This window comes from Scardinius erythrophthalmus (genome assembly GCF_964197995.2).
Source record: "Scardinius erythrophthalmus genome assembly, chromosome: 14".
In the NCBI taxonomy this organism is placed as follows: domain Eukaryota; kingdom Metazoa; phylum Chordata; class Actinopteri; order Cypriniformes; family Leuciscidae; genus Scardinius; species Scardinius erythrophthalmus.
Window position 1 is genome coordinate 21,894,944 of NC_138234.1, and position 24,254 is coordinate 21,919,197.

At 39.1% G+C, this 24,254-nt stretch overlaps 2 protein-coding genes across 11 annotated transcripts; both read left to right on the plus strand.

Annotated features, from left to right (window-relative positions):
* Positions 1-4,405: 4,405 nt before the first annotated feature.
* Positions 4,406-15,055, plus strand: marchf2 (membrane-associated ring finger (C3HC4) 2). 2 transcript variants are annotated; one of them, XR_014031558.1, is made up of 6 exons: positions 4,406-4,562; positions 7,198-7,468; positions 7,597-7,801; positions 9,539-9,748; positions 11,439-13,128; positions 13,560-15,055. XR_014031558.1 is itself a non-coding variant. In XM_081384630.1 (5 exons), the coding sequence occupies exons 2-5, from the start codon at positions 7,293-7,295 to the stop codon at positions 11,595-11,597; spliced, it is 750 nt and encodes a 249-aa protein (XP_081240756.1). In that variant the 5' UTR covers positions 4,406-4,562; positions 7,198-7,292; the 3' UTR covers positions 11,598-15,055. The 2 variants fall into 2 exon arrangements, 1 of the variants encoding a protein (XP_081240756.1); XM_081384630.1 differs by having other exon boundaries at positions 11,439-15,055.
* Positions 15,056-16,257: 1,202 nt separating this feature from the next.
* On the plus strand, positions 16,258-23,248 carry hnrnpm (heterogeneous nuclear ribonucleoprotein M). Of its 9 annotated transcripts, XM_081384608.1 has the most exons (16): positions 16,261-16,516; positions 17,578-17,753; positions 19,089-19,141; positions 19,753-19,760; positions 19,847-19,940; positions 20,031-20,309; positions 20,395-20,548; positions 20,655-20,704; positions 20,797-20,857; positions 20,951-21,049; positions 21,149-21,190; positions 21,555-21,626; positions 21,708-21,812; positions 21,906-22,489; positions 22,705-22,756; positions 22,854-23,248. In XM_081384608.1, the coding sequence occupies exons 1-16, from the start codon at positions 16,479-16,481 to the stop codon at positions 23,015-23,017; spliced, it is 2,031 nt and encodes a 676-aa protein (XP_081240734.1). In that variant the 5' UTR covers positions 16,261-16,478; the 3' UTR covers positions 23,018-23,248. The 9 variants fall into 9 exon arrangements, with proteins under 9 accessions (XP_081240726.1, XP_081240728.1, XP_081240734.1 ...); XM_081384600.1 differs by lacking the exons at positions 19,089-19,141; positions 19,753-19,760 and having other exon boundaries at positions 16,258-16,516; positions 17,578-17,763; XM_081384601.1 differs by lacking the exons at positions 19,089-19,141; positions 19,753-19,760 and having other exon boundaries at positions 16,283-16,516; positions 16,659-17,763.
* Positions 23,249-24,254: the final 1,006 nt, after the last annotated feature.

The following is a 24,254-nucleotide window of genomic DNA, read 5'->3' on the forward strand; positions in this document are numbered from 1 at the left end:
GTTGACGAAAAATTTACGGGGGCCCCAGCGCAGGGGGGAAGTGGCCCCCGGGGACCAAACGAAATTTTTCCGTAAAAGTCTAGTAGACCAACATACCATAAAAATTTCTTCATCCTCGGTGCCACGGTTCAGGTAGTTATTTAGGAAAAACTGCATTTTTTGGGGTTTGGGGGGGGCCCAGCGCGGGGGGGGAGTGGCCCCCAGGGACCAAACAAAATTTTTCCGTAGAAGTCTAGTGGGGCTACATGCCCACCAAATTTCATGTTCCCCGGTGTTTCGGTGTCCCTGGTATCGTTGACGAAAAATTTACGGGGGCCCCAGCACGGGGGGGGGGAGTGGCCCCCGGGGACCAAACGAAATTTTTCCGTAAAAGTCTAGTAGACCAACATACCATAAAAATTTCTTCATCCTTGATGCCACGGTTCAGGTAGTTATTTAGGAAAAACTGCATTTTTTTGGGTTTGGGGGGGCCCAGCGCGGGGGGGGGGGAGTGGCCCCCGAGGACCAAACGAAATTTTTCCTTAGAAGTCTAGTGGGGCTACATGCCCACCAAATTTCATGTTCCCCGGTGCTTCGGTGTCCCTGGTATCGTTGACGACAAATTTACGGGGGCCCCAGAGCGGCTGGGGGAGTGGCCACCGGGGACCAAACGAAATTTTTCCGTAAAAGTCTAGTAGACCAACATACCATAAAAATTTCTTCATCCTCGGTGCCACGGTTCAGGTAGTTATTTAGGAAAAACTGCATTTTTTTGGGTTTGGGGGGGCCCAGCGCGGGGGGGGAGTGGCCCCCGGGGACCAAACGAAATTTTTCCGTAGAAGTCTAGTGGGGCTACATGCCCACCAAATTTCATGTTCCCCGGTGCTTCGGTGTCCCTGGTATCGTTGACGAAAAATTTACGGGGGCCCCAGCGCGGGGGGGGGGGAGTGGCCCCCGGGGACCAAACGAAATTTTTTCGTAAAAGTCTAGTAGACCAACATACCATAAAAATTTCTTCATCCTCGGTGCCACGGTTCAGGTAGTTATTTAGGAAAAACTGCATTTTTTTGGGTTTGGGGGGGCCCAGCGCGGGGGGGGAGTGGCCCCCGGGGACCAAACGAAATTTTTCCGTAGAAGTCTAGTGGGGCTACATGCCCACCAAATTTCATGTTCCCCCGTGTTTCGGTGTCCCTGGTATCGTTGACGAAAAATTTACAGGGGCCCCAGCGCGGGGGGGGGAAGTGGCCCCCGGGGACCAAACGAAATTTTTCCGTAAAAGTCTAGTAGACCAACATATCATAAAAATTTCTTCATCCTCGGTGCCACAGTTCAGGTAGTTATTTAGCAAAAACTGCATTTTTTGGGGTTTGGGGGGGGCCAGCGCGGGGGGGGAGTGGCCCCCGGGGACCAAACGAAATTTTTCCGTAAAAGTCTAGTAGACCAACATACCATAAAAATTTCTTCATCCTTGGTGCCACGGTTCAGGTAGTTATTTAGGAAAAACTGCATTTTTTTGGGTTTGGGGGGGCCCAGCGCGGGGGGGGGGGGGAGTGGCCCCCGAGGACCAAACGAAATTTTTCCTTAGAAGTCTAGTGGGGCTACATGCCCACCAAATTTCATGTTCCCCGGTGCTTTGGTGTCCCTGGTATAGTTGACGACAAATTTACGGGGGCCCCAGAGCGGCTGGGGGAGTGGCCACCGGGGACCAAACGAAATTTTTCCGTAAAAGTCTAGTAGACCAACATACCATAAAAATTTCTTCATCCTCGGTGCCACGGTTCAGGTAGTTATTTAGGAAAAACTGCATTTTTTTGGGTTTGGGGGGGCCCAGCGCGGGGGGGGAGTGGCCCCCGGGGACCAAACGAAATTTTTCCGTAGAAGTCTAGTGGGGCTACATGCCCACCAAATTTCATGTTCCCCGGTGCTTCGGTGTCCCTGGTATCGTTGACGAAAAATTTACGGGGGCCCCAGCGCGGGGGGGGGGGAGTGGCCCCCGGGGACCAAACGAAATTTTTTCGTAAAAGTCTAGTAGACCAACATACCATAAAAATTTCTTCATCCTCGGTGCCACGGTTCAGGTAGTTATTTAGGAAAAACTGCATTTTTTTGGGTTTGGGGGGGCCCAGCGCGGGGGGGGAGTGGCCCCCGGGGACCAAACGAAATTTTTCCGTAGAAGTCTAGTGGGGCTACATGCCCACCAAATTTCATGTTCCCCCGTGTTTCGGTGCCCCTGGTATCGTTGACGAAAAATTTACAGGGGCCCCAGCGCGGGGGGGGGAAGTGGCCCCCGGGGACCAAACGAAATTTTTCCGTAAAAGTCTAGTAGACCAACATATCATAAAAATTTCTTCATCCTCGGTGCCACAGTTCAGGTAGTTATTTAGCAAAAACTGCATTTTTTGGGTTTGGGGGGGGCCAGCGCGGGGGGGGAGTGGCCCCCGGGGACAAAACGAAATTTTTCCTTAGAAGTCTAGTGGGGCTACATGCCCACCAAATTTCATGTTCCCCGGTGCTTCGGTGTCCCTGGTATCGTTGACGAAAAATTCAGTAAGGTGACGAAAAAAAAAAAAAAAAAAACTTTGACAATCCCTATATGACCGCTTTCGCTAGCTACGCTAGCGGCGGTCATAATAAGTGTTATGACAAATAACCATGTGTCATAGTTGGCATGACTCATGGGTCTTATGAGGGTTATGTACACATGAGAAACTATCTAAAAACGGTGTATTATAACGCCAGGCCAGTAAATGGCGATGTCACTTTGTGAAGAATCTACCCACATAGACTGACCATGTAAAATGCATGCCTATGACGTCACCGTTTTCACAGATTCGTGATTTTGTAGTTTACACTGAGGCGATAACGGCATCATTTTCAAAAAAACTAAAACAAATTTTCAAAAGTTTGCATTTTCAGGCCCCAAAATGCCATTGTCGTGTAAATAATCAGACAAAACACATAAAAGTTTTCTGTCGCGTAAACGCGGTTCTCATTAACACGACACTGTTTTCAACTAAAACCGTAAAACTTTTTATGCGTTTCAGACGTTCATTTACAAGACAACAGCGTTTTCGGGGCCTGAAAATACAAACTTTTGAAAACGGGTTTCAAACATAGACTGTAAAAAAATAGGTTTCAAAGGATACGTTTTTAAAAATTATACCGTTACTGTCTCCGTGTAAACTACATTTACAACAAACGTGAATTTGCAGATCCGTGTCAACAGGGATCGTTTTGACAATGTTGTCGTCTGTACACGAAAAAACGCGAAGGAAAAACTTTTCCATTTGTAGTACATTGTTGTCATGTAAATGTACCCCAAAACTATTAAAAACATTTCTCTTAATTAAAATAAAGCTGACATAAAATAAAATATAAATATATACTCATTGATAAACTCTGAATTAAATTAGAAATTGACTAGGAAATAAACTGAAATAAGTTTGTTGAAACACTAAAATTAATAACTGGGAAAAAATAACTAAAACTGAATTAAAAATAAAAATGACAAAAGCACATAATGAAATTGCTAAATATTAAACTAACATTAACATTAGAACTAAAAATATATAAAAATAAAAGCTAATTCAAAATATTAATGAATCTATAATGAACTAAAATAACAATGGTTTATCTATGTCAAAATTCATGTCTTGATGGGTTTTTTTTAATTATGGCTTTGTTAATAAGAAAAAGCATTATACAGTTGCTATTTAGGATTTTAAACTAGTTTTAATTCAAGTGTTTAAATCCAAGAATTTGTAAAAAATTACATGCGAAAATAATTGACACAAGACACATAAAAAAACAAAGCAAAAACAAAAAAAAAACATTAATTTGGTTCAAAAACAATGTGACCACAGCCTCATATCAAAGAAAACTACTCATCAAAAGAAATAAAATTCAGATTTTTAGATGACATTTCTTCAAAACTCAGGAATAAAAGTGTATCTTAAGCACTAAAAATGAAATATTAAATTAAGTTTGTCATAAACTAAAAATATACTAAAAAGACAAGTATTTTTAAGTTAAAGCATGATTCTCAACATTAAACAATTTGATAAAAATCACATAAAGCACGTAAATTAGACATTTAAAAAAAAATAGATTACATTTCTTAAACAATTTGGTAAAAACTAAAATTTACAGAAAAATTAAATATTACAGTAAGTAAATACATTTTGTTCACTATTGCTAAAAACAATAAAGAAAGTATTTAAGTTAAAGAATGATTCTCAAATCAAACCATATTTCCATCACAACACATAAAAGCTCCTCATGAGAAGTGAACAGTCATTAGAAACAACACCGAGCACTTCTCGGATAACGGTTATTCACAAAGCTGTTTACGTAAATTCCGAAGCAGCGCTGCGTACAGAAGCTCCTCCTTCTACGCTCTTGTCGTAAACACTACACAGCGCTAATCAGAGACGTCGGTAGGAGGCCGAACCGAGCCGAGTCGTTTGCTGAAAGGATCAATCCCAAAACAAGGCTTGTACTTTTACCTTATCGCTTGAAAACAAGCGTCATTTTCAAAAGGAATTCACATTTAAACACAATAGCTCAACATGGAGATTCAGAAGGTAAGATTAGACAAGAAATGTTGTTTTAATCTATAATCCCAGGCTTTGGTGGTATATTTTGCTACATGGCTAATGTAACTAACGTTAGCAGCCTAATGCAGCTGCATTATTCCACATTTACTCTGACTGTGTCTTAATACGTATAGAATCGTATTCGTTTAATTTCAATTTAAACGAATAGTCTGAAATCTATACAACATTTAGCGCTTTGTTAGAGGACATTTATGTTTCATTTGCAGCTTGTGGTGTGTGCCAAAGGCCCACCCAAGACCAGTGTCAGACAGATCAAACCAGATCAGATCAAACCAGATCAGATGGTTTCAATGTGGACTAACACTATGGCAGCTCAAGCAGTGGATTTGATATCTTGGGGGGATAAAAATATAAAATACTGGGTATAAAAGTGCACGTTCTTACACTAAACTGAAAAATGAAATATTACAGGAATTAATGCATAAACACATTTTGTTCACTGTTGCTAAATTAAAGACAAGTGTTTAAGTTAAAGTATGATTCTCAAATCAAACCATATTTTTTTCCATCACAACACGTAAAGCTCCACATGAGCAATGAACAGCCCTTAGATATAATAACAATAGGCACTTCTCGAAAGACGGTTAATCACAACAAAGCTGTTGACGAAAACTCTGAAGCAACGCTCCGTTTTCTATTTCTGTTTAAAATAACAGTCTGAAATCTATACATTGGAAGAAATATGTGTTTAATTTGCAGTTTGGGGAGCCTTTAATCTAAAATGTGCATTTATGCTGTTCATTTCTTGTCTTTTTCTGTCCATACAGTCCCATGTGTTATGATGTTGGTTTGATTTAGATTTCATAGTCCAGCAAGTTGTCATCCCACAAAAGATGTGTTAAATAATGCTGTCAAAGGTAGACCGCTCACTAGGTTTTCTTTAGTTCCTTTGACATTTTTGTTTTGTTTTTAATGTAACCTTCTCCCTTTAAATACTGTGGTCAGTTCAGGAATAATTTATGCAAGTTTATATTATTTATTTGAAAGAATTAAAAGCAGTTTCATGTCTATCTTTGTATTGTTCAACTGTTTGAGGTTGATATGGGATTTAGAAAGTACTTTGTAATAAGTAATGCATTACATTTTAGAGAGAGTAGGTCTAATTAGTACAGTAATCTAATTACACGGTTGAGGATGCAATTAGTAGCTTGTGACTTTTATTGTAATTATGACTTACCCAACTTACCCGACACTGATTATAATGACACATTGTGTTAAAAATCCTCACGATGTTTTAAACCTTACCTGAATTTCTTCCGTGTAACACAAAAGGAGACGGTTTGAAGAATATCCAAGCTGCACTTTTTTATATAGAATGAAAGCATGTAGTGATTATGATTGTCAAGCTCTGAAATCAATTAAAATCAGGTTTTTGATTTTAAAATGTTTCTGAGACTAAGTTTGGAATATAGTGGACAATTCATTATTTTTTTGTGGGACTTTTATAGTGCATGTTTAAAAGTGAAATATGGTCCTGAAAAGAAACTCTAAATTACAAAATAAACGTATTTAAAACTCAAAATAAATAAATAATATATATATATATATATATATATATATATATATATATATATATACACACATACACATGGAATATATATATATATATATATATATATATATATATATATAATATTTTGACTCGTCTATTGTATTCCTAAAAAAAGCAAAAAACATAGTTACAGTTAGGCACTTACAAGGCAAGTGAATGGGCCCATTTTTGGATGATTTAAAAGCACAAATGTGGAGCTTATAATTTTATTAATTCACTTACAATATTTTTTCTGTTAAAACTCATTTATTGTTTGAGCTGTAAAGCTTTTTAAATAATCATTTTAGGGTTTACCCCTGTAAAGGCCAATTCACGCCGCACAGACAAACGCCAACAAACATGTTTGTTGTGTTTTGTTGGATCAGTGTGTTACTTACTACCCCTGTTGGCGTCTGTTGGAGTTGGTTGGAGTTTGTTTTCACCCGACTGAACATGTTCAATCAGTGTTTTTTGGGGCAGTGTGAACATGAGTTATTTTTCATAAAATACCAATGCTAACTTGTTTGTTGCTGTTTGTCTGTGCGGTGTGAATTGGCCTTTAAATTGTAAAACAAACACACAAAAAACATTGTTTTTGTAGCTATAGGCTACTATTGAAACAGTATTTTATCATTTACAAATTGGCCACATTCACTTCCTTTGCAGGTATCGCACTGTAACTCAGATTTTTGCTTGTTTTGTAAGAAAATGATGGACAATATATTTTTTGTGTCAAATGCTGTTTATTGAACTAAACTTATATTGAACATGTAATATTTTGTTATTAGCTCAAAGTATAGTTATATAATTAAGGTGCAGTCGTGTTTTCTGTTGTTCAGTGAATTTTTGTGAGTGAAATCAAGTCATTTCATTACAAATCCACGCAATCTGGAAATTTGCATATAGGTGAGATATTTACTCATGCAGATTTTGCATTGATTTCAGTTGGTCACGTGGATTCACAGCATTAACTATTGATGATAGACAATTTAGCATTTTTGCCTGCAAAATTTTGCCAGAACTGGCTGTTCCCCCTCGAAATTACAGTGTAAATGTTCCTTCTCTCTGCAGTGGTAGGGTCTTTGTGACTTGAGGTGTGGGAGCGAGGCTGCTCCCTGATTCCCCCCGGTGTTCCCCTGCCCCCCGCCCTCCTGGACGGCCCCGAAATGACCACAGGGGAGTGTTGCCACCTCCCAGGCTCCCTGTGTGACTGCACTGGCAACGCTGCCCTGTCCAAAACCGTGGAGGAGGCTGACAACCGCCGGGCCCAATACGTCACCCAGGTCACGGCCAAAGATGGACGTCTACTATCTACTGTTATCAAAGCCCTGGGCACCCAGAGGTAAACAATTTGAAACAATATTTTGTGTGATATTAAGCATGCAATTTAACATAGTATTGACAAATACAGTCACATGATTCTCATTTCCGTGACCTAGAGATAAAGCTATTAACTTTGTTCTCTGTTAGTGATCGGCCAATTTGTCGGATCTGCCATGAGGGTCAAGACGTGTGCAACAGCGAGGGGCTTCTCTCACCATGCGACTGCACAGGCACGTTGGGCACGGTCCACAAGAGCTGCCTGGAGAAGTGGCTGTCCTCCTCTAATACCAGCTACTGTGAGCTGTGCCACACCGAGTTCACCATTGAGCGCCGGCCCCGACCCCTCACAGAGGTAACAAAGGTTAATGCCTTTAGCCACGTCTGCATGGCTCCGCCTCACTTTTCCATTGTACATTTATATATATTTATATATATATATATATATATATATATATATATATATTTGTAATAATAATTGTCATTATTGTTGTTATTTATGCCATTTCTACTTATCAAAGTTATTTATTTATTTATTTATATACTTGATTTGTCATGTCTAATTAAGCTATACATGTCTCAGTTGAGAAATTATCGTAATTACCTTTGAATAGCATTGTTGGGCACTTTTTTTAATATTGTTCAAACTGGTCTGTATCTAAGAATGTCAATTGTAATATCGATTATTGGTTTTGGGAAAAAAATGGTTGTTTATTAGGGGTGTAACGATACCTTCATGTCACGATTCGATACATATCACAATACGATATTATTGCGGTACTCCAAGACATATGATGAAAGTTTAACTGTTGATTAAAATGCTAAATTTGATATTACATTGTGGGTGTAAATGAATAGACTTGGACTTGGTGCTGATAATCCAATGCACAGGACAATAGTGACACCAGAATCAAAATATTGAGGATTCTGAAGCTGAAAATACAGAATTATTTTAGACGAATATGCTTGCACTGTCACTGACTAGATGTATTTAGACAAATGATTGACAAATCAAAGATATAAATAAATAAATAACTTTGTAGGCCACTTTTTACTGGTAACATAAGACATTTGGCATTATCAGGACCCACAAATATTCCCCCATTGCATTATTATTCATTATATTCAATGTTATATATAGTAGTTTAATGTAGTACTGACTTTAAAACTTTTTTTCTCACATAGTAATTTTTTTTATTTTGGGTGAACTATCCACGATACATATACCCCTTTTCCACCAAGGCAGAACTGGTGCTGGTTCGGAGCCAGAGCCTAGTTTCAAATCGGTTCTTTGTTTTTCCACCGCCAAAGCACCAGCTCCGAACCAGTGAAACTGGTTCTTAAGTAGCACCAAATCATTGCAGGGTTTAGAACGGAGCCAAGAAAGAACCGCTTGCGTCAGGGGCTGGGGGCGGGGTTACCGTGACCAACAAGACGAATAGAAACTTGTGACCGCCATTTTTAAATAGCAGCTAGTCGAGCTAATAGCAGCTCGATTGTAATATCCGTCTATGTAAGTTACGGCGAGCTGCACGAACGCGTTGGATTCCGATGTATTTTTGCAAACCCATGAGCATCCATAGTATTGCAACGTCCGTTATTGTTGATGGCTTGTTCGAGATGCACCGGAGCGGCGAGGACCGATCGGAGCTGCGGGAGTGTTTGGAGAGCATACGACTCCTTGTGCTTTTAGATCGCTATCGCAGTGCTTTGATGTCATGCGGCGATCGATCTGCGAGAAGCCGATGCATCTCGAACAAGCCTGGAGTGTTTGTGTTTGGCGCTACCGCACTAGCGGTTGCTGGGCAACATGAGACGTATACAGTGACGTAAGATCTGGCTCTGTTGTGGCTCTCTAGCCGGTGGAAAGGCAAACCGGTTCTTAGTAAGCTCGTCAGTCGAACCAACTCTGAACCAGCTCTGGCTCTGGCTCTGAACCAGCACCCGGTTCTTGTTGGTGGAAAAGGGGTAATAATGTCACTGTCCACGATACATATTGTTGCATTTTTGTATTGCAATATATTGTGACACGATATTGTAACACCCTTACTGTTTATACATTATCACTAAACCTCACATCATCTTTCAATAGTGGCTTAGGGACCCGGGCCCCCGGAATGAGAAGCGCACCCTCTTCTGTGACATGGTGTGCTTCCTGTTTATAACGCCCCTGGCGGCCATCTCCGGCTGGCTGTGTTTACGGGGCGCACAGGACCACCTGCACTTCAACAGTCGCCTGGAGGCAGTCGGCCTCATCGCTCTGACCATCGCACTCTTCACCATCTACGTCCTCTGGACTCTGGTAGTGTATTACAAACCATTCAAATGGATTTACATGTTTTATTCAGAATGCTTAAATTGACTCGTCTGAACATGTCTGGGTCATATTTCAAAAATCTTCTCAAAATCCATAGAAAATAAATAAGAAATGATCCTTTGTGTTAATTGTATTTAAATTTTCCCATTACCTTAATTCAAAGAAATTTTGTTTTCATTACTGCAATGCAAAAAATATCTTGTTCTCTTTATCATAGTCAAAAAAAAATCTTGTTCTCATTACCGTAATACAAATATTTCTTGTTTTCATTACTGCAATGCAAAAAATATCTTGTTCTCTTTACCATAGTCCAAAACAAATCTTGTTCTCATTACCGTAATACAAATATTTCTTGTTTTCATTACTCTAATGCAAAAAAAATCTCATTCTCTTTACCATAGTCAAAAAAAATCTTGTTCTCATTACCGTAATGCAAATATTTCTTGTTTTCATTACTGCAATGCAAAAAATATCTCATTCTCTTTACCATAGTCCAAAAAAAATCTTGTTCTCATTACCGTAATACAAATATTTCTTGTTTTCATTACCGCAATGCAAAAAAAATCTCATTCTCTTTACCATAGTCCAAAAAAAAATCTTGTTCTCATTACCGTAATACAAATATTTCTTGTTTTCATTACTGCAATGCAAAAAATATCTCATTTTCTTTACCATAGTCCAGAAAAAAATCTTGTTCTCATTACCGTAATACAAAGAATTCTTGTTTATTAATACTGCAGTGCAAAGAAATATCTGGTTCTCATTAACATATTGCAAAAAATCTCACTCCTGACACTGTAACCACTCCTTTACAGTGTAAATCACGGGTGTCAAACTCAGTTCCTGGAGGATCACTGTTCTTCTGAGTTTAACTCTAACCCTATTTAAACACACCTGAACCCGCTTATTCAAGGGGGTGTGTTTTAACTGCACTTTTAGAAATACACTCGCAAACGTCCCTAAGCACTTTCCCTCGAGGGAATCCCCTCTGATGTTTTGAAGTGCATTAAACTTCAAGTGGGCAAGGGAAGTTTATTTGGACAGACCCTCGACCCCTTGATTTTGACAGAGGGAGTCTACTCAATATGTACACTTCAGGCAGATCCATAGACCACAATGCAACAAGATTGTGACGTCACACAGCAGATCGCGATTAAAGGTAGGGTAGGCAATTTGTTTTTAAACACTTTTTGTTATACTGGTTGAAACTCTCTTTACATCCTGATAGCAATCAATAATAAAAGTGGTCTACATATTAAAACATGTTCATATATCTTCTGTGGAAGTCTCAGGACCAAAAAATGTTCGTCCAATCATTGCATTCTGTCTGAAATTTTATTGCATTTTTAGAAACTTGTCAAAAAAATCTTGTACTTATGAGTCATTCTGATTCTCAGAATCTGATTCTCATTACCGTAATGCCAAAAAAACCCTGTCTCATTACTGTAATTCTTAGAAAAATACAAATTTTTTCCTGTTATATATAGTAATATTTTAATACAAAATCATCTTTGTGTCCTGACGTGATGATTCTCATACTCCAGAATGAGAGTTGGAGGGAATGTTCCTATAATTTCTTTTCTTTTGATTTTGGCATGAAATGTCACCCAGGCATGTTCTTCATGAGATTCACCATTCTAATCTCTTAAACCAAAAAACTGTCCCTGTTTTGCAGGTCTCATTCCGCTACCACTGTCAGTTGTACTCCGAGTGGAGACGAACCAATCAGAAAGTCCGCTTGCTCATTCCTGACACCAAGGGTGCACACTCTACCCAGCATTCCCTGCTTTCCACAAAGCTGCTGAAAAAGACAGCAGACGAGACCATAGTATGAGAGACGTGGTGCAGGGGAACGTGGCCCGATCGCGTGGTATTAGCGTGCTTCAGGTTCTTGACGCGGCGTCGTCAACTAGAACCGCGGCACTTTTGGATGCATTCTTTTCTATTTAATCCTTTTTATCTAAATATGTGAGCACTTCATTTATTTTAAGTTTTTTGTTCATCAGTCTCTTTTAATGTTTTTTTGAGCCTTTATAAGTGTGTTGTTTTAAAGAAACCTTTTATTTATTTGGGGCTTGAACAGCCAGGCTGAGGCCCCATACCGTTCAGTATGCATTGTATTTGAAACAATCAGAAATCTAACTTATGTGTATAGACAATTCCTTTGAGCACAGCGGCGAGGGATTACGACTTGAGTACGTACGGCTGCTGAAGCTTAAAACCAAACCTTTCTTTCATTTTTGATGTATTGTTTTTCTACTCATCTACCTTCAAGTACTTTCCATCTTAACCCGACGGAGTCGCTCCTAAGCGATTCTCGCGAACTTAGTCCTTGTGGCTCCTATACGATTTAGTCAATATAAATGTATAAATATATACACACTAAGTGAACGAGTAAGCTCTAAGCTTCAATTGACCTAAGTATTATAGGGTGCTTTGTTAGGTGGCCTGGGCAATGAATGTGGAGGCCGATGTATTTCTGCTGCGATGTAGCGGATGTTCAAAATGTAGGCAGTTGATGAAAAAAAGAGTGCAATAACACGTCGCCATTGGCATGATTCTGCCGTGGACACACGCAGGTTTTCATGCATGCCTATCTCATTTTGCAAATCTCATCAAATTGGTGACTGTTCGTGTCAATTTTGCGTACGAATCGAAGGCTGTTTTGTCCAAATCGAATGGTCTCCGAACAACGTAAAACAGCACAACGGTGGTTCTAAAGTCGTAGCACTTTCTGACAACGTAGCCTAGATGTGAGCTGATAAAATGTAGATACGTGTACGCTTTTTGGGATGCAAATGTGTGGCAACTTTCTTTGTTGTTGTTGAGTTGTGGTAAGTGCAGATGCAAACAGACCTCTACAGTTCATTGTTCTGAATCACTTTCGAATGGCTCTTTTTCCTTCATTTTCAGTATGTTTGAAGATGAATGTGTATGTGTGTTTACAGTGTGCATTTTGTAAGCTCTGGCTCTTTGTGCTGTTTAGTTAGTATAAAATGGCTGAGGTTAAGAATGGCATACTTGGAATTTTGTAGCAGTTTATCTTCTGAAAGATGCAGGTCAAGCAACAGAGGAAGTCAAACATCGTTGCCAGACCATTAATAAAACCGTCGTCCATGAAAGGCCCTGCGGTATCAAGCAAAGGTGACTTTTAGCTGTGTGTTGTATTGGTGCAAGAAGAATCTGCAGAACACCAACCATCAGAGCTTTTAGCTCCCTACAGTAATGTAACATGTAACCTGTGGGAATGGTTCTTTGGGATACGCAGTTTTGTAGACTTTTTGCCCCATACGTTGTGGAAGATCTAAGTCTGAAAGTGCGCAAATTGTTTGAGGCTTGAACTTTTGGCGGTAAAGGTCACTAAAGTAATCGTTCACCTGAAAATGTCATTATTTACTCACTTTAATGTCGTTCTAATCTTGACTGCTGTTATTTTAATCATTGAACAATTTTGACGAATCATTACTGCTACATCTACCGCTACATGAACCATGTGCTTGTTGCCAAGTCCATATGATAGTTTGGTGAGAGAACCAGAACAAAATTAAAGAGGGACTCTTTCCTGAAGCTCTGAAATCTAATTTGCATTTATGTTTAGAGTCAGAAATGGCTGTTTTGCCATGCCTAGTTGATTTTTGAAAGCTTTTCAGTGAATTACATCTTAAATTTTGGCCTTTGTGTGAATTCAGAAGAGATGGAATATAGTGCACATTGGTGTATGGACCACTTTTTTTAACCATTCTGGAAAACATCTGTGGGTTTCACATAAAAAAGACTGGAACAACATAAGGGTGAGTAAATAATGACAGTGTTGAACTGTTCCTTTAAAGCTAATAAAATGAGCTACCTAAGATATGTAGGTCCATAATTTTTTTTATTGTAAATTCTGATGCGTCTCAATTGTAAATGTGTAGATAAACTGATGTCTCTGTTATTAAGAAGTGTTGTGTGCTGTAGGTCCAGGGTTCTGTGTGTGTGTGCGTGTGTGTGTGTGTGTGTGGAGCAGACAGGCCCATGAATGTCTGGATTATTTGCTGACCACTTTTTTTTTTAAAGAACGCAGCTGATCGGCCTGCGGTTAGACACTTGTAGTTCACGCAGGCGGAGCGGCGCTGACAAAGTTCAGTGCCAAAATCAAGTGAGTTTGAAACCAAAAGGTCTTTCTGTAGTTGGAAATTCAAACATGCAAATGTTTTCCCCTCAAATTCATCCATCCCTTTTGGAGAATGGGAGAGATGTCTCCAGAGGAATAAAAACTTTAATGCAAAACCGTGTTCCTCTCCAAATGGATTTTTTTGTAAGGGAAAAAAGTTGTGCAATAGATACACAAAATATGATGGCATTATTTGTTGATAATTTTGGTATTTTCAAAGGGTCTTAGGAATAATCCATCTTTATCATTGTCCTCTTTCCCATTGCTCTTTTGTGTTGATTTGAACCATTATCTCAAACCACAAAGGTTTAACTAGTGGTCTTGGATCACCAAACGACAGGCAACTTTTCCAGCTTACTGCTAACTTGAGGAATGCTGTCTCATTGTTGTGCTTCCACCTGCTTTCTTCACTTTTTGGGCCATACCCTGGTTATTTTGCAATGTAGGCAAATACATCAAGAGTGCAATTTCAAAAATATTACAATGCAATTCTTACCTATAACCTTAACAATACATGTATGGTATAGACATAGATGTAGATGTTGTTGCATATGAAGGACTTTAGGAGGAGAGGGACAATGTTGAACTCATAATTTTATTTTATTTTTTATTAACTTGCAGTGGATGCCAATGAGCTGGCCACAATATGCAACCCTGCAAGAGCAGTTCAGCAGCTCAAATGATGTTAATAAAACCAAACTTATCTGTTCCTCCAATGCATGCGTTCTTATTTAAATACAATGGCACTTTCACTAATTTATAATGGAAATGCGGTTTCTGTTGTAAATTTCTGAGGGGTTTTTTTTAGCTTTTGTTGCCGTTTTAAAAAGGAGACATTTACAAAGCGGATCTGAACTTAATTGTAAACATGTTCATGTTGATTCAGTTGAAATATCTCTAATTTTGCCAGTGTGTGTTTTAATGTATTCATACTGTATATCATTTTGCTTCTGTTTTGTTTTCATTTGTTCATGGAGCACAGGATTTTTATCACTCTGAACTTTTGCAAATACTACAATGTTTATGTTGTGCAGTGGCTAAGAGAAAGATGTCTGTAATGTCCTCACCAAAATATGTTGGTGCTTTAAATCAGCCAAGAAAAGTGTGCAAAGCAAATTAAAAATGATGCTCTGGATCTGATAATTGTGCGGTTGTTGTTTTTTCCCCACCAAAGTGTCATTTCCACAACATCTCTGTGATGGAAATGACATTTCAAACATTTATGGAAAAAAACATGACAATCTCATGCTAACAGATACTTACATAATTCGCATTATACATAATAAATATAAAGAAATATTTTCCACACGTGCATCATTTGACAGAATAACAGCTTGAATTGAAGTGACAAATACATGATATTTACCTTGATTCCTTCTCACATATTTCAACTTTTCACCAACAGTTATCTCTTTGATGATACACAAATGTAACTTTTGAAAATACTGTACATTAAAAGCAAAATTGTTCAATGTGGTGGAAATTATGGGAAAGCCACATTTTTTTAATAATAAATATTGAATTGAATTTGATTGGAAGGTGGTTTTAAACATTTAATTTCGTATTTGTTTTATTTATTTCCATAGATCTTCAAATAAAAAAAAGGAGGTTGAAACTTGTAAATAGAAAACCACCCATTAAAGGGATAGTGGGAACACTTTACTATACTGTTCATTAGTTAACATTAGATAATGTATTAACTAACAATGAGCAATACATTTGTTGCGGTATTTATTAATAATTGTTAATGCTAGTTAATAAAAATACAGCTGTTCATTGTTTGTTCATGTTCCCAGTGCATTACTAATGTTAACATATCAACCTTTGATTTTAATAATGTTTTAGTAAATGTTGAAATTAATATTAACTAAGATTAATAAATGCTGTAGAAGTATTATTCATTCTTAGTTCATGTTAACTAAGGTAGTTAACTAATGGACCTTATTGTAAAGTCGTGTTACTGTTACCGGAATAGTTCACCCAAAAATGAAAATTCGTACGAGTTTCTCTCTTCTGCTGAACACAAAATAAGGTATTTTGAAGAATGTTGGTAACAGTTGGTGTTCCCCCTTGACTTCCATAGTATGGGAAAAAAACATACTATGGAAGTCAATGGCGTCCATCAACTGTTTGGGTCCTGACATTCAAAATATCTTCTTTTGTGTTCAGTAGAAGAAAGAAATTCACACAGGTGATTTCTGGGTGAACTATACATTTAATGTCATAATGTAATGATTATAACAACACCTACTTACGGGCCGCGTTCCTGTGAGTTTTGAACGAGAACGCGCGTCACGCATTGTTACCCATCATGCCTTTCTTCGCCTCCAATATCAGCTTCGCTCCCTTTGCGTCGCCGCCATTTCACCAGACGAAGGACTCGAGCAGCGGCTGAACATTATTTGCAGTAGAGGAGAAACATCACCTCACCGAGACAGCAACACGTCTGAGCATTGTTTTTACTACTTTAAATTCGTGTTTATCTTTATCTAGACATAGTCTGAGTGGTTTAGAGCAGCTTAATCTGAAAGAGGAGGAAAACAGCAAACATCTGAAGGCAAAATGTCGACTGAGGCTTCGCCAGAGAAACCAGGCCAAGGGTAACGCGACAACTGCTTGTTTTTTTTTCTCTACACGTTTTGTTTCTTATATGTTTAAAATAGATTAGATGTCGAGTGCATTTTTAATGATAATAATCGTAATAGTTCAGCTGCAGTAAAATATCATGGTTTTTTGCTTAAGGACACAATCGTTTGGTTGGTTCATATTCTGCTGAAACAAAGAGTCGTTGGATTCCCAACGGCAGGAAACAAGCTAAGGAAACATCATGCATGAAATGTGTTTTATACACTAAATAAAGCATATAGACGACATATGAAACACTTTTTTTGTTAGGTAACAAGCACAAGACGAGCATCCTTTGTTTGCTGCTTGGCCTAAGTTGGTTGCATGTCTGTTCAGATTGTGGCCCTCGTGATATTAATGAATTGTTTTTTTTTTTTTAAAACGCATTAACATCTAAGAAACCGTTCACTTAAAAATAAAATCAATCAATTTATAATAAATTTGATCTACTGAAATGTAATATTTACCGGTTTCTAACAGTTTCACCTATCTCTGTAACTGCGATCTCAACCCTGTTGCCAGGCTAACGTATTGTTAGACTAAAGATAAAACAAATATTATTCTTATATTAATGCCAAGAATAATTTTGGAAACAACAAAAACATTTGATCTTTAACTAGATAGTGATGGTTTAAAATGACACAATGTTCAACCCTTACTTTTATACATTTTATTTCTACACTGTAAACATTATTGCTGCGATTATCACAACTTAAAATTCAACATTAGAATAAGAAATAATGTGTTTCAAGTTTAAAAAGTATGTGTTTGTGCTTGACTTGTAATATTAAGGTCAGGTAACTTTAGTTTAGGTAAGTTGGATATTTAAGTTATCCCAACAAATTTTAAGTTATGTTAATTGCAGACACATTTTTTACAGTGTATAACACAGAAAACGTGTCACAAATTGAGTCTTTAAACTTTAGGGTAAAAAAATTAAAACTCTGTACAATGAATAAAAAAACACAACTGCTCACACAAAATGTAGTTTTATCTCCTGGGTTTGTTGATTTTGCATGTTTTCTTTTCCATTCAGAAATTCAGTGAACGGCAAGTCCAACCATGAGTCAAGAAAGGAGAGGCCCCAAAAGCGTGGTGGTGGGGGACGATTTGAACCTTACGGAAACCCCAACAAGAGATACCGTGTGTTTGTCAGCAACATTCCCTATGATGTTAAATGGCAAACGCTGAAAGATCTCATGAAGGAAAAAGGTAAGGTTTTGTGCTGCTTGGTTGTATATCCCAGGTTAGGTTAGGACCTTTTTTTAGTTTTGGGGGTTTTGAAGGTGGCCAACTACACAGTTGCTTTAGGTCAGAGGATAAACATCCCATCATGGGGAAGTGGTCTTGGAAAAAAAGGCTGTTCGAAAAGTGTCTTGAGGGAAAAAGGCTGTTGTGGAAAAGTTAAATTATTCAAGATTCCTAATGTGGCTTGATGGCACTTTAAACTTGTGCGAACTGCACATACATTTAGAAGAGAGTTTAATCCATTCATATGAATCTGATGCCATCAATCGGTCTCTTTGGCTTTGGAGAAAGTGTGTAGATTTCACCCTAACCTGTTGGATAGTATTTCAGAACAACCCATGAGTGGTCACATTTTTTCCCAATCCATGTGTAGTACCCCCTCCATGCCTAATGAATCTTACGCATGGGGAATTTCATGTGGAAATTGTTGCTTGTAGAATTAAATTGCATTTTCTTTTTTAGGTTTGCCAGAGTGAATGTTGTTGCAGCAGATCTTCATTATTGTGCCCATAAAAAAAATGGATGTGTGATTGATTTCTGGGGGTACAGGTCTACAGAGTAAAGCAGCTTCTTAAGCTGGTCCTTGTTTTATCTTATGGACAGACGTTCTTGCTGGAGAAATGCCAGGTGGTTCTTCGATGTAGTTTTTGACAAACAGACTAGACCTTGTTTTGGTTTGCAGTCTCATCGGATGCAAAGTCAGCATCTAATCCTATTCTTGAGTGTTCATCCAACGGGACTTGTTGGAGCTGGTTTGGCTAATCGATTAAATTCAAGAGTCTCAATGCCAATTGTTTAGTTGGGAAGCCAAGTTGGTTCCAGGTGGATGAGGTTTCAGTTTCTGTAATTTCAAAACATTTATTTTATAACATAGGTTTCGCTATTTTAATTTAGCTACTTTTTTTTTTATGCCTTATCGACACGGTTTAGGTGTGTTGAATGTTTTGGAGGTAGCCGAAGACGTGTTAACCTTAACAGACGTTTTCATTGACGTCCAACAAAGGCCTTAGTTGGCAATCCATCCAATTTTCAATGGCTCGGGAGGTAAAATCCTTTTGGTCAGTCTTGGATGTTGAGGATCCCAGCAAGGACAGCTTAAGAAGTTTTCCTTAACATTTTACAGCTTGCTTCTTGTAGACCTGTACCAGAATTTGTGCTGCTGAGGTGCTGGGGGAGGAGGCTCTGGACTCGCAGGCCGAGCTCACTCTCACCGTCCCCCCGTTTGTGTCTGCTCTAAACCCCAATTGTTCTCTCGGCTTCTCTCCCCTTGGTGTGTGTCGTCTGGAATCTGATTTGTAGTGGGTGAGGTAACGTACGTGGAACACTTAATGGACGGAGAAGGCAAATCAAGGGTAAGTGCAAGAGACGAACCTCCCTTTGTCCGCTTGAGTTCTTACATGTACTCTTAGATTTTAATGTGGGATGTTCAGGACTGGGTTGAGAGTTCAAAATGTGTTGTCTTGGGTGGCATTCGAACAAAAATGGACGCCGACTGCGGTTCTGTGTGGAACCAGTTATATAGTAATTCTGGTTTTTGTTTGATTTAAGAGGTAGCTTTATTGCACTGCGAGTCTCATTTCGGACTTCAGGTGGTGTTCAGTAACTAAACAAGGATAACATGGCGTCAATGATTTGTTGAGCGAATCTAGTGGGATAACAACAGAAATGGAGCTTGAATGTGTAATTGGAACTGAAGGCCGGTTGTGTATTCTGGTCAATTAATCCTGTCAGCCATTTTGAGTTTGGATGTAATTATGCACTAAATGTAACTGTTTGAACACCACAGAGAAGTATTATATGAATATATACATATATTTTTTTTATGAATTTAGTGTGCCTGGAGTATTTTTAAAGGTTTCCTGAGTCAGTTGTCATTGATGTCCTGTGGCTTTTTTTCTAATTGTCTCTCTCATTCCCATTTTATTTGTCCGTTCATCCTGGCTGGTGTGCTGACTGAACAAAGGGTTGTGCGTAAGTATCATTCACCCCTTCGATCATTTCTCATTTGTCTGTTCTGCACTTCTCTTGCTAACACTTTTTTTTTTTTTTTCTCAAAGTGTGGTTGAGTTCAGAACTGAAGAACTCATGAAAAAGGCTGTAGAAAAAGTCAACAAACATGTCATGAATGGCCGTCCTCTTAAGGTCAAGGAGGTGAGTGCATCTTGTAGATGGAAAAAAAAATCTGTCTATTGTCTATTGTTCAGCCCAATTATAAATAGCCCCCCTGTATTTCTCTCTCAGGATCCAGATGGAGTGATTGCCCAGCGTGAAGCTAATCGGGCGCACGGGGGCGGTGGTGGCGGCGGCGGTGGACCACCAGGAATGGGTGGAGGAATGGGAGGAGGCATGGGTGGAGGAATGGGAGGAGGCATGGGTGGAGGCATGGGGATGGGCCCAGGTCCTGGTGCTCCTCCACTGGTCAACATCCCTCCCAGTCTCATGAACAACCCCAACATTCCCAATGAGATAATCCATGGACTCCAGTCTGGAAAAATCGGAAGCACCATTTTTGTGGCCAATGTAAGAGTTTGAATTCACTGTGTAACCAAAGGTTGAGTTTTAAAACGTGAACCTTGACTGTTCATATGGTATCTTGTCTGCACAGCTGGACTACAAGGTTGGCTGGAAGAAGCTCAAAGAGGTGTTCGGAATGGCTGGAGTGGTTGTGCGTGCTGATATCCTGGAGGATAAGGATGGGAAAAGCAGAGGCATGGGAACGGTCACGTTTGAGATGCCCATTGAGGCGGTTCAAGCAGTCTGTATCCTTTACAATAGCTTTTGATATGTGGAATTGATTGGAATAAGGTTATTTAATGTGGAAATATAAAATGTGCAATGCTTAAAGTTTTCCTTAATGGATGTTAGCCATGTTCAACGGACAGCTCCTCTTCAACAGGGTCATGCATGTCAAACTGGTAAGTAAATCATGTAGGTTTAGCGATACATTGGTAATATGATTGTAAGCTCGTTAAAATCTGCCTCTTCACATCGGTCATTGTATTTTCAGGATGAGAAATCCCTTCCCAAAGGTGACTTTGCACCCCCAGATCGTCCTCCAGCACTCCCTCGTAAGTGTTGACTTCACGTTTGCCATGTGAACCGTCATCTTGCAATTGGCTAGTTTTTTTTTTCCCTAAACCAATTCCCACAATCTCATGCAGGTGGTCTTAGCGGTATCGGTCTTGGTCTGGGACCCGGCGGTCAACCCATCGATGCTACCCAGCTCAACCGGGGTGGAATGGGCAACATGGGACCAGGAGGTAAAAGCATGTCGCCTGTTGAATCTTTTGGATTGTTTGTGCTGCATGTACACTGACCATCATTCCCCACCCCTCTCCATGAATTAATTTTCTTTATAGGAATGGATGGAATGGGCTTTGGTGGCATGGGTAGAATGGGAGGTATGTGTTTCTCAGGACATCTCATCAGCCATTTTTTTTTTTGCCTGTTTTGGACATTTTTATAGATCTGGAAGGAACCTGCAGGGGTCTGATTTGCATGCCATAGTTCAAATGGCGGTCAGTCCGTTTGGATGGGTGGTATCCAAACTGCATTACATACTAACTGTGCAGAAACTCCTAAGCAGAAGAGTGTTATCTTCAGCGTTTTTAAATATATTTAAGTCACTACATTTTATTCAAGCAAAAAGTGCTTATTTTATGTACTAAATCGATAAAACATTTTTTTGCGTAGTTTATATAGTATGAAAATGACATGTATATGAAAAGTATTTAGTATATAATTATAATTTTTTTGATATTTCAGGGATGGATAATTTTGGAGGAGGTATGAACAACATGGATCGTTTTGGCCCATCTGGAATGGGAAGAATGAATGGTAAATGCGTTTACAGTTGTTTTTTTAAATCTTGTTTGCTCAGTCTTCAGTTTTAAGTTTGAAACCTATTTTTTATTGCAGATATGGATCGTGGAATTGGCGGTGGCTTTGATAGAGAATTTGGTGGTCGCAATGATATGGGAATGTCCCGTAGCAACTTCGGAGACTCTTTTGACCGAGGAATGGGTTAGTGATGTTTAATCTTTCCTCTTTTACATTTATTAAACAATTTTATTTAAAAGATTTTATATTCAATTTTGCTTTTTATTTGTTTGCCAGGAAACACCATGGGAATGGATCGCATGAATTCTGGCATGGACCGGCTTGGTGGTGGCATGGACCGCATGGGAGGACTAGACCGTATGGGAATGGATCGCATGGACCGCATGTCTGATCTGGACCGGTTAGGAACTGGCTTCGACAGAATGGGTTCAGGGCTTGACCGGCTAGGGCCCAGTATGGATCGGCTGGGATCAGGCATCGACCGCATGAGCTCCAGTGTGGACCGCATGGGCCCTGCAGGGTTCGACCGCTTGGGCCCGTCCAGCATGGATCGCATGAGTGGCGGAATGGACTTTGCCTCTCCTATGGGTATGGACAGGATGAACACGGGCCTCGACCGAATGGGTGCAAACTTCGACCGCATGGGCTCCGGTGGCATGGACCGCTTCCCCTCCTCAGGTCTTGACCGCATGGGTACCAGCATGGATCGAATGGGCTCTGGTGGCGTTGGTGGTCAGTTTGATAGACCTGCTGATATGGACCGCGGCAACTTCGGCACTCCTTTCAGTGGGTCTGGACAAGGAGGTCCAGGGGCTGGTGGAGCCAATGCCAGGAAGGGCTGCCAGATTTTTGTCAGAAATGTAAGCATTTGATCTTACTTTTTTTAAAGATAATCATAAAGAAATGCAGGAAAGCATGTATGATCACAAACTGTTGTTCCAACACATTAGGATTTGATTGGAAAGTTAAAAAGTTGATATTTGTTCCTTGCCCACACGGCCTTTGCTATATATTCTTCCAAATGTCATATATAAAACTTTGCCCCATTTGTAATGTAATTGTCTATTTTTTACAGCTGCCCTTTGACTTCACCTGGAAGATGCTGAAGGACACTTTCAATTCATGTGGTGAGACTTTCTTTCCCCCATGTATAGCAAACCCATCCATTTTCTGCATTGACGCTTCTAGTTTCATTAATCGTTATGATGTGCTTTTTTCTACCAGGCATTGTGCAGTATGCGGACATAAAGATGGAGAACGGCAAATCCAAGGGCTGTGGTGTGGTGCGCTTTGATAGCCCGGATACTGCCGAGCGAGCCTGTCGTACCATGAACGGCTATCGGCTCAATGGACGAGAGATTGACGTCAGGATTGACCGAAATGCATAATTGTCGTCTTTTGCCTTCTGCACATGATTCCCTCCACCCCACTCACTATGCTTTCCAATTGATTTGTCAAGTTACATATTTGTATTTGTGCCGAACGGTACACTTTTAGTTTTGCTTATGACTTTTAGAGACCAAACGTTTTTTTTTTTTCTCCCCACTTTTTATTGTGATGCTTTCCAAGAAATTGCCTTTGTTAAAGGTTTGCTAATAAATCTCAACATTGAGAACTTACACAGTGATGTGTGGTCCTTTTTAGTCATGTCATTATCTCTGCAAATCTGGTGCGGCTACACAAACCTGGCTAACTTGCTCTGACGATACTTGCATTTGGCTGATGCTTTTATTGAAAGAAGTGTTTAAAAATGAATGGAAAATTGTAATTTTTTTTTTTTATTGGTTTAGAACCTGACATGGCGCTAAGCCCTTTTCCACGTTACTGACCATTTTTATAATACTTCTGAATGGTACAAGAAACAACTAATTAAAATATAAAAATCAACAAGAAACCTGTGAATCAAGAGTTGTATTTATTTTAAGGGTTTTAACAAATGTACACACGGGTCCATTGGTTGTGGTCTTTTTTTTTTCTCTTTTTTTTTTTTTGTAGGATAAATGTCTATGCTTTACATCTATGTAAGTAGACTCATGTTTTGTCATGCTCTTGATAGAGGGGGGCACACAGCTTTATGACCACACACACACAAACACAGCTCAACTGTTGGAAGAGTAAGCGATTGATACAGTTGTATGTCTGAGAACGTATAGACTTTACAATCTGAACTGTAAAGTTTATACATATGATGCAAAGAAAGCCTAGCCTTAACACAAGAAATGGCGCATGTCCTCGACACTGGAAGAATGGGTGGGTTTTGTGTGGACCTAGGCTTGGACATCTTTTGTAAAATAAAATACAAAATAAAAGTTCAAATAACATTTAAAATATATTTTATATGTATTTAAAGATCTATATACAAATTCTCTAAGACAGAAAAAAAGACTGAATCAGTGAATCTTTTTATAACTACAATAGGATTGAGGTTGGCAAAAGAAATTAAGGCAACCAAAATTTGTGTGTGCTACACTTTACAAATATATTGCTGCAGTAGTCCTTTTATTTTAGATACAACAGCAATCACAACTGGCCACATTATAAGAATCGGTGTCACACACTTCCATTGTAAAATAATACACTCGCTTACTCAAAACCACAAACACGCTCAATGCATAGGCACACACA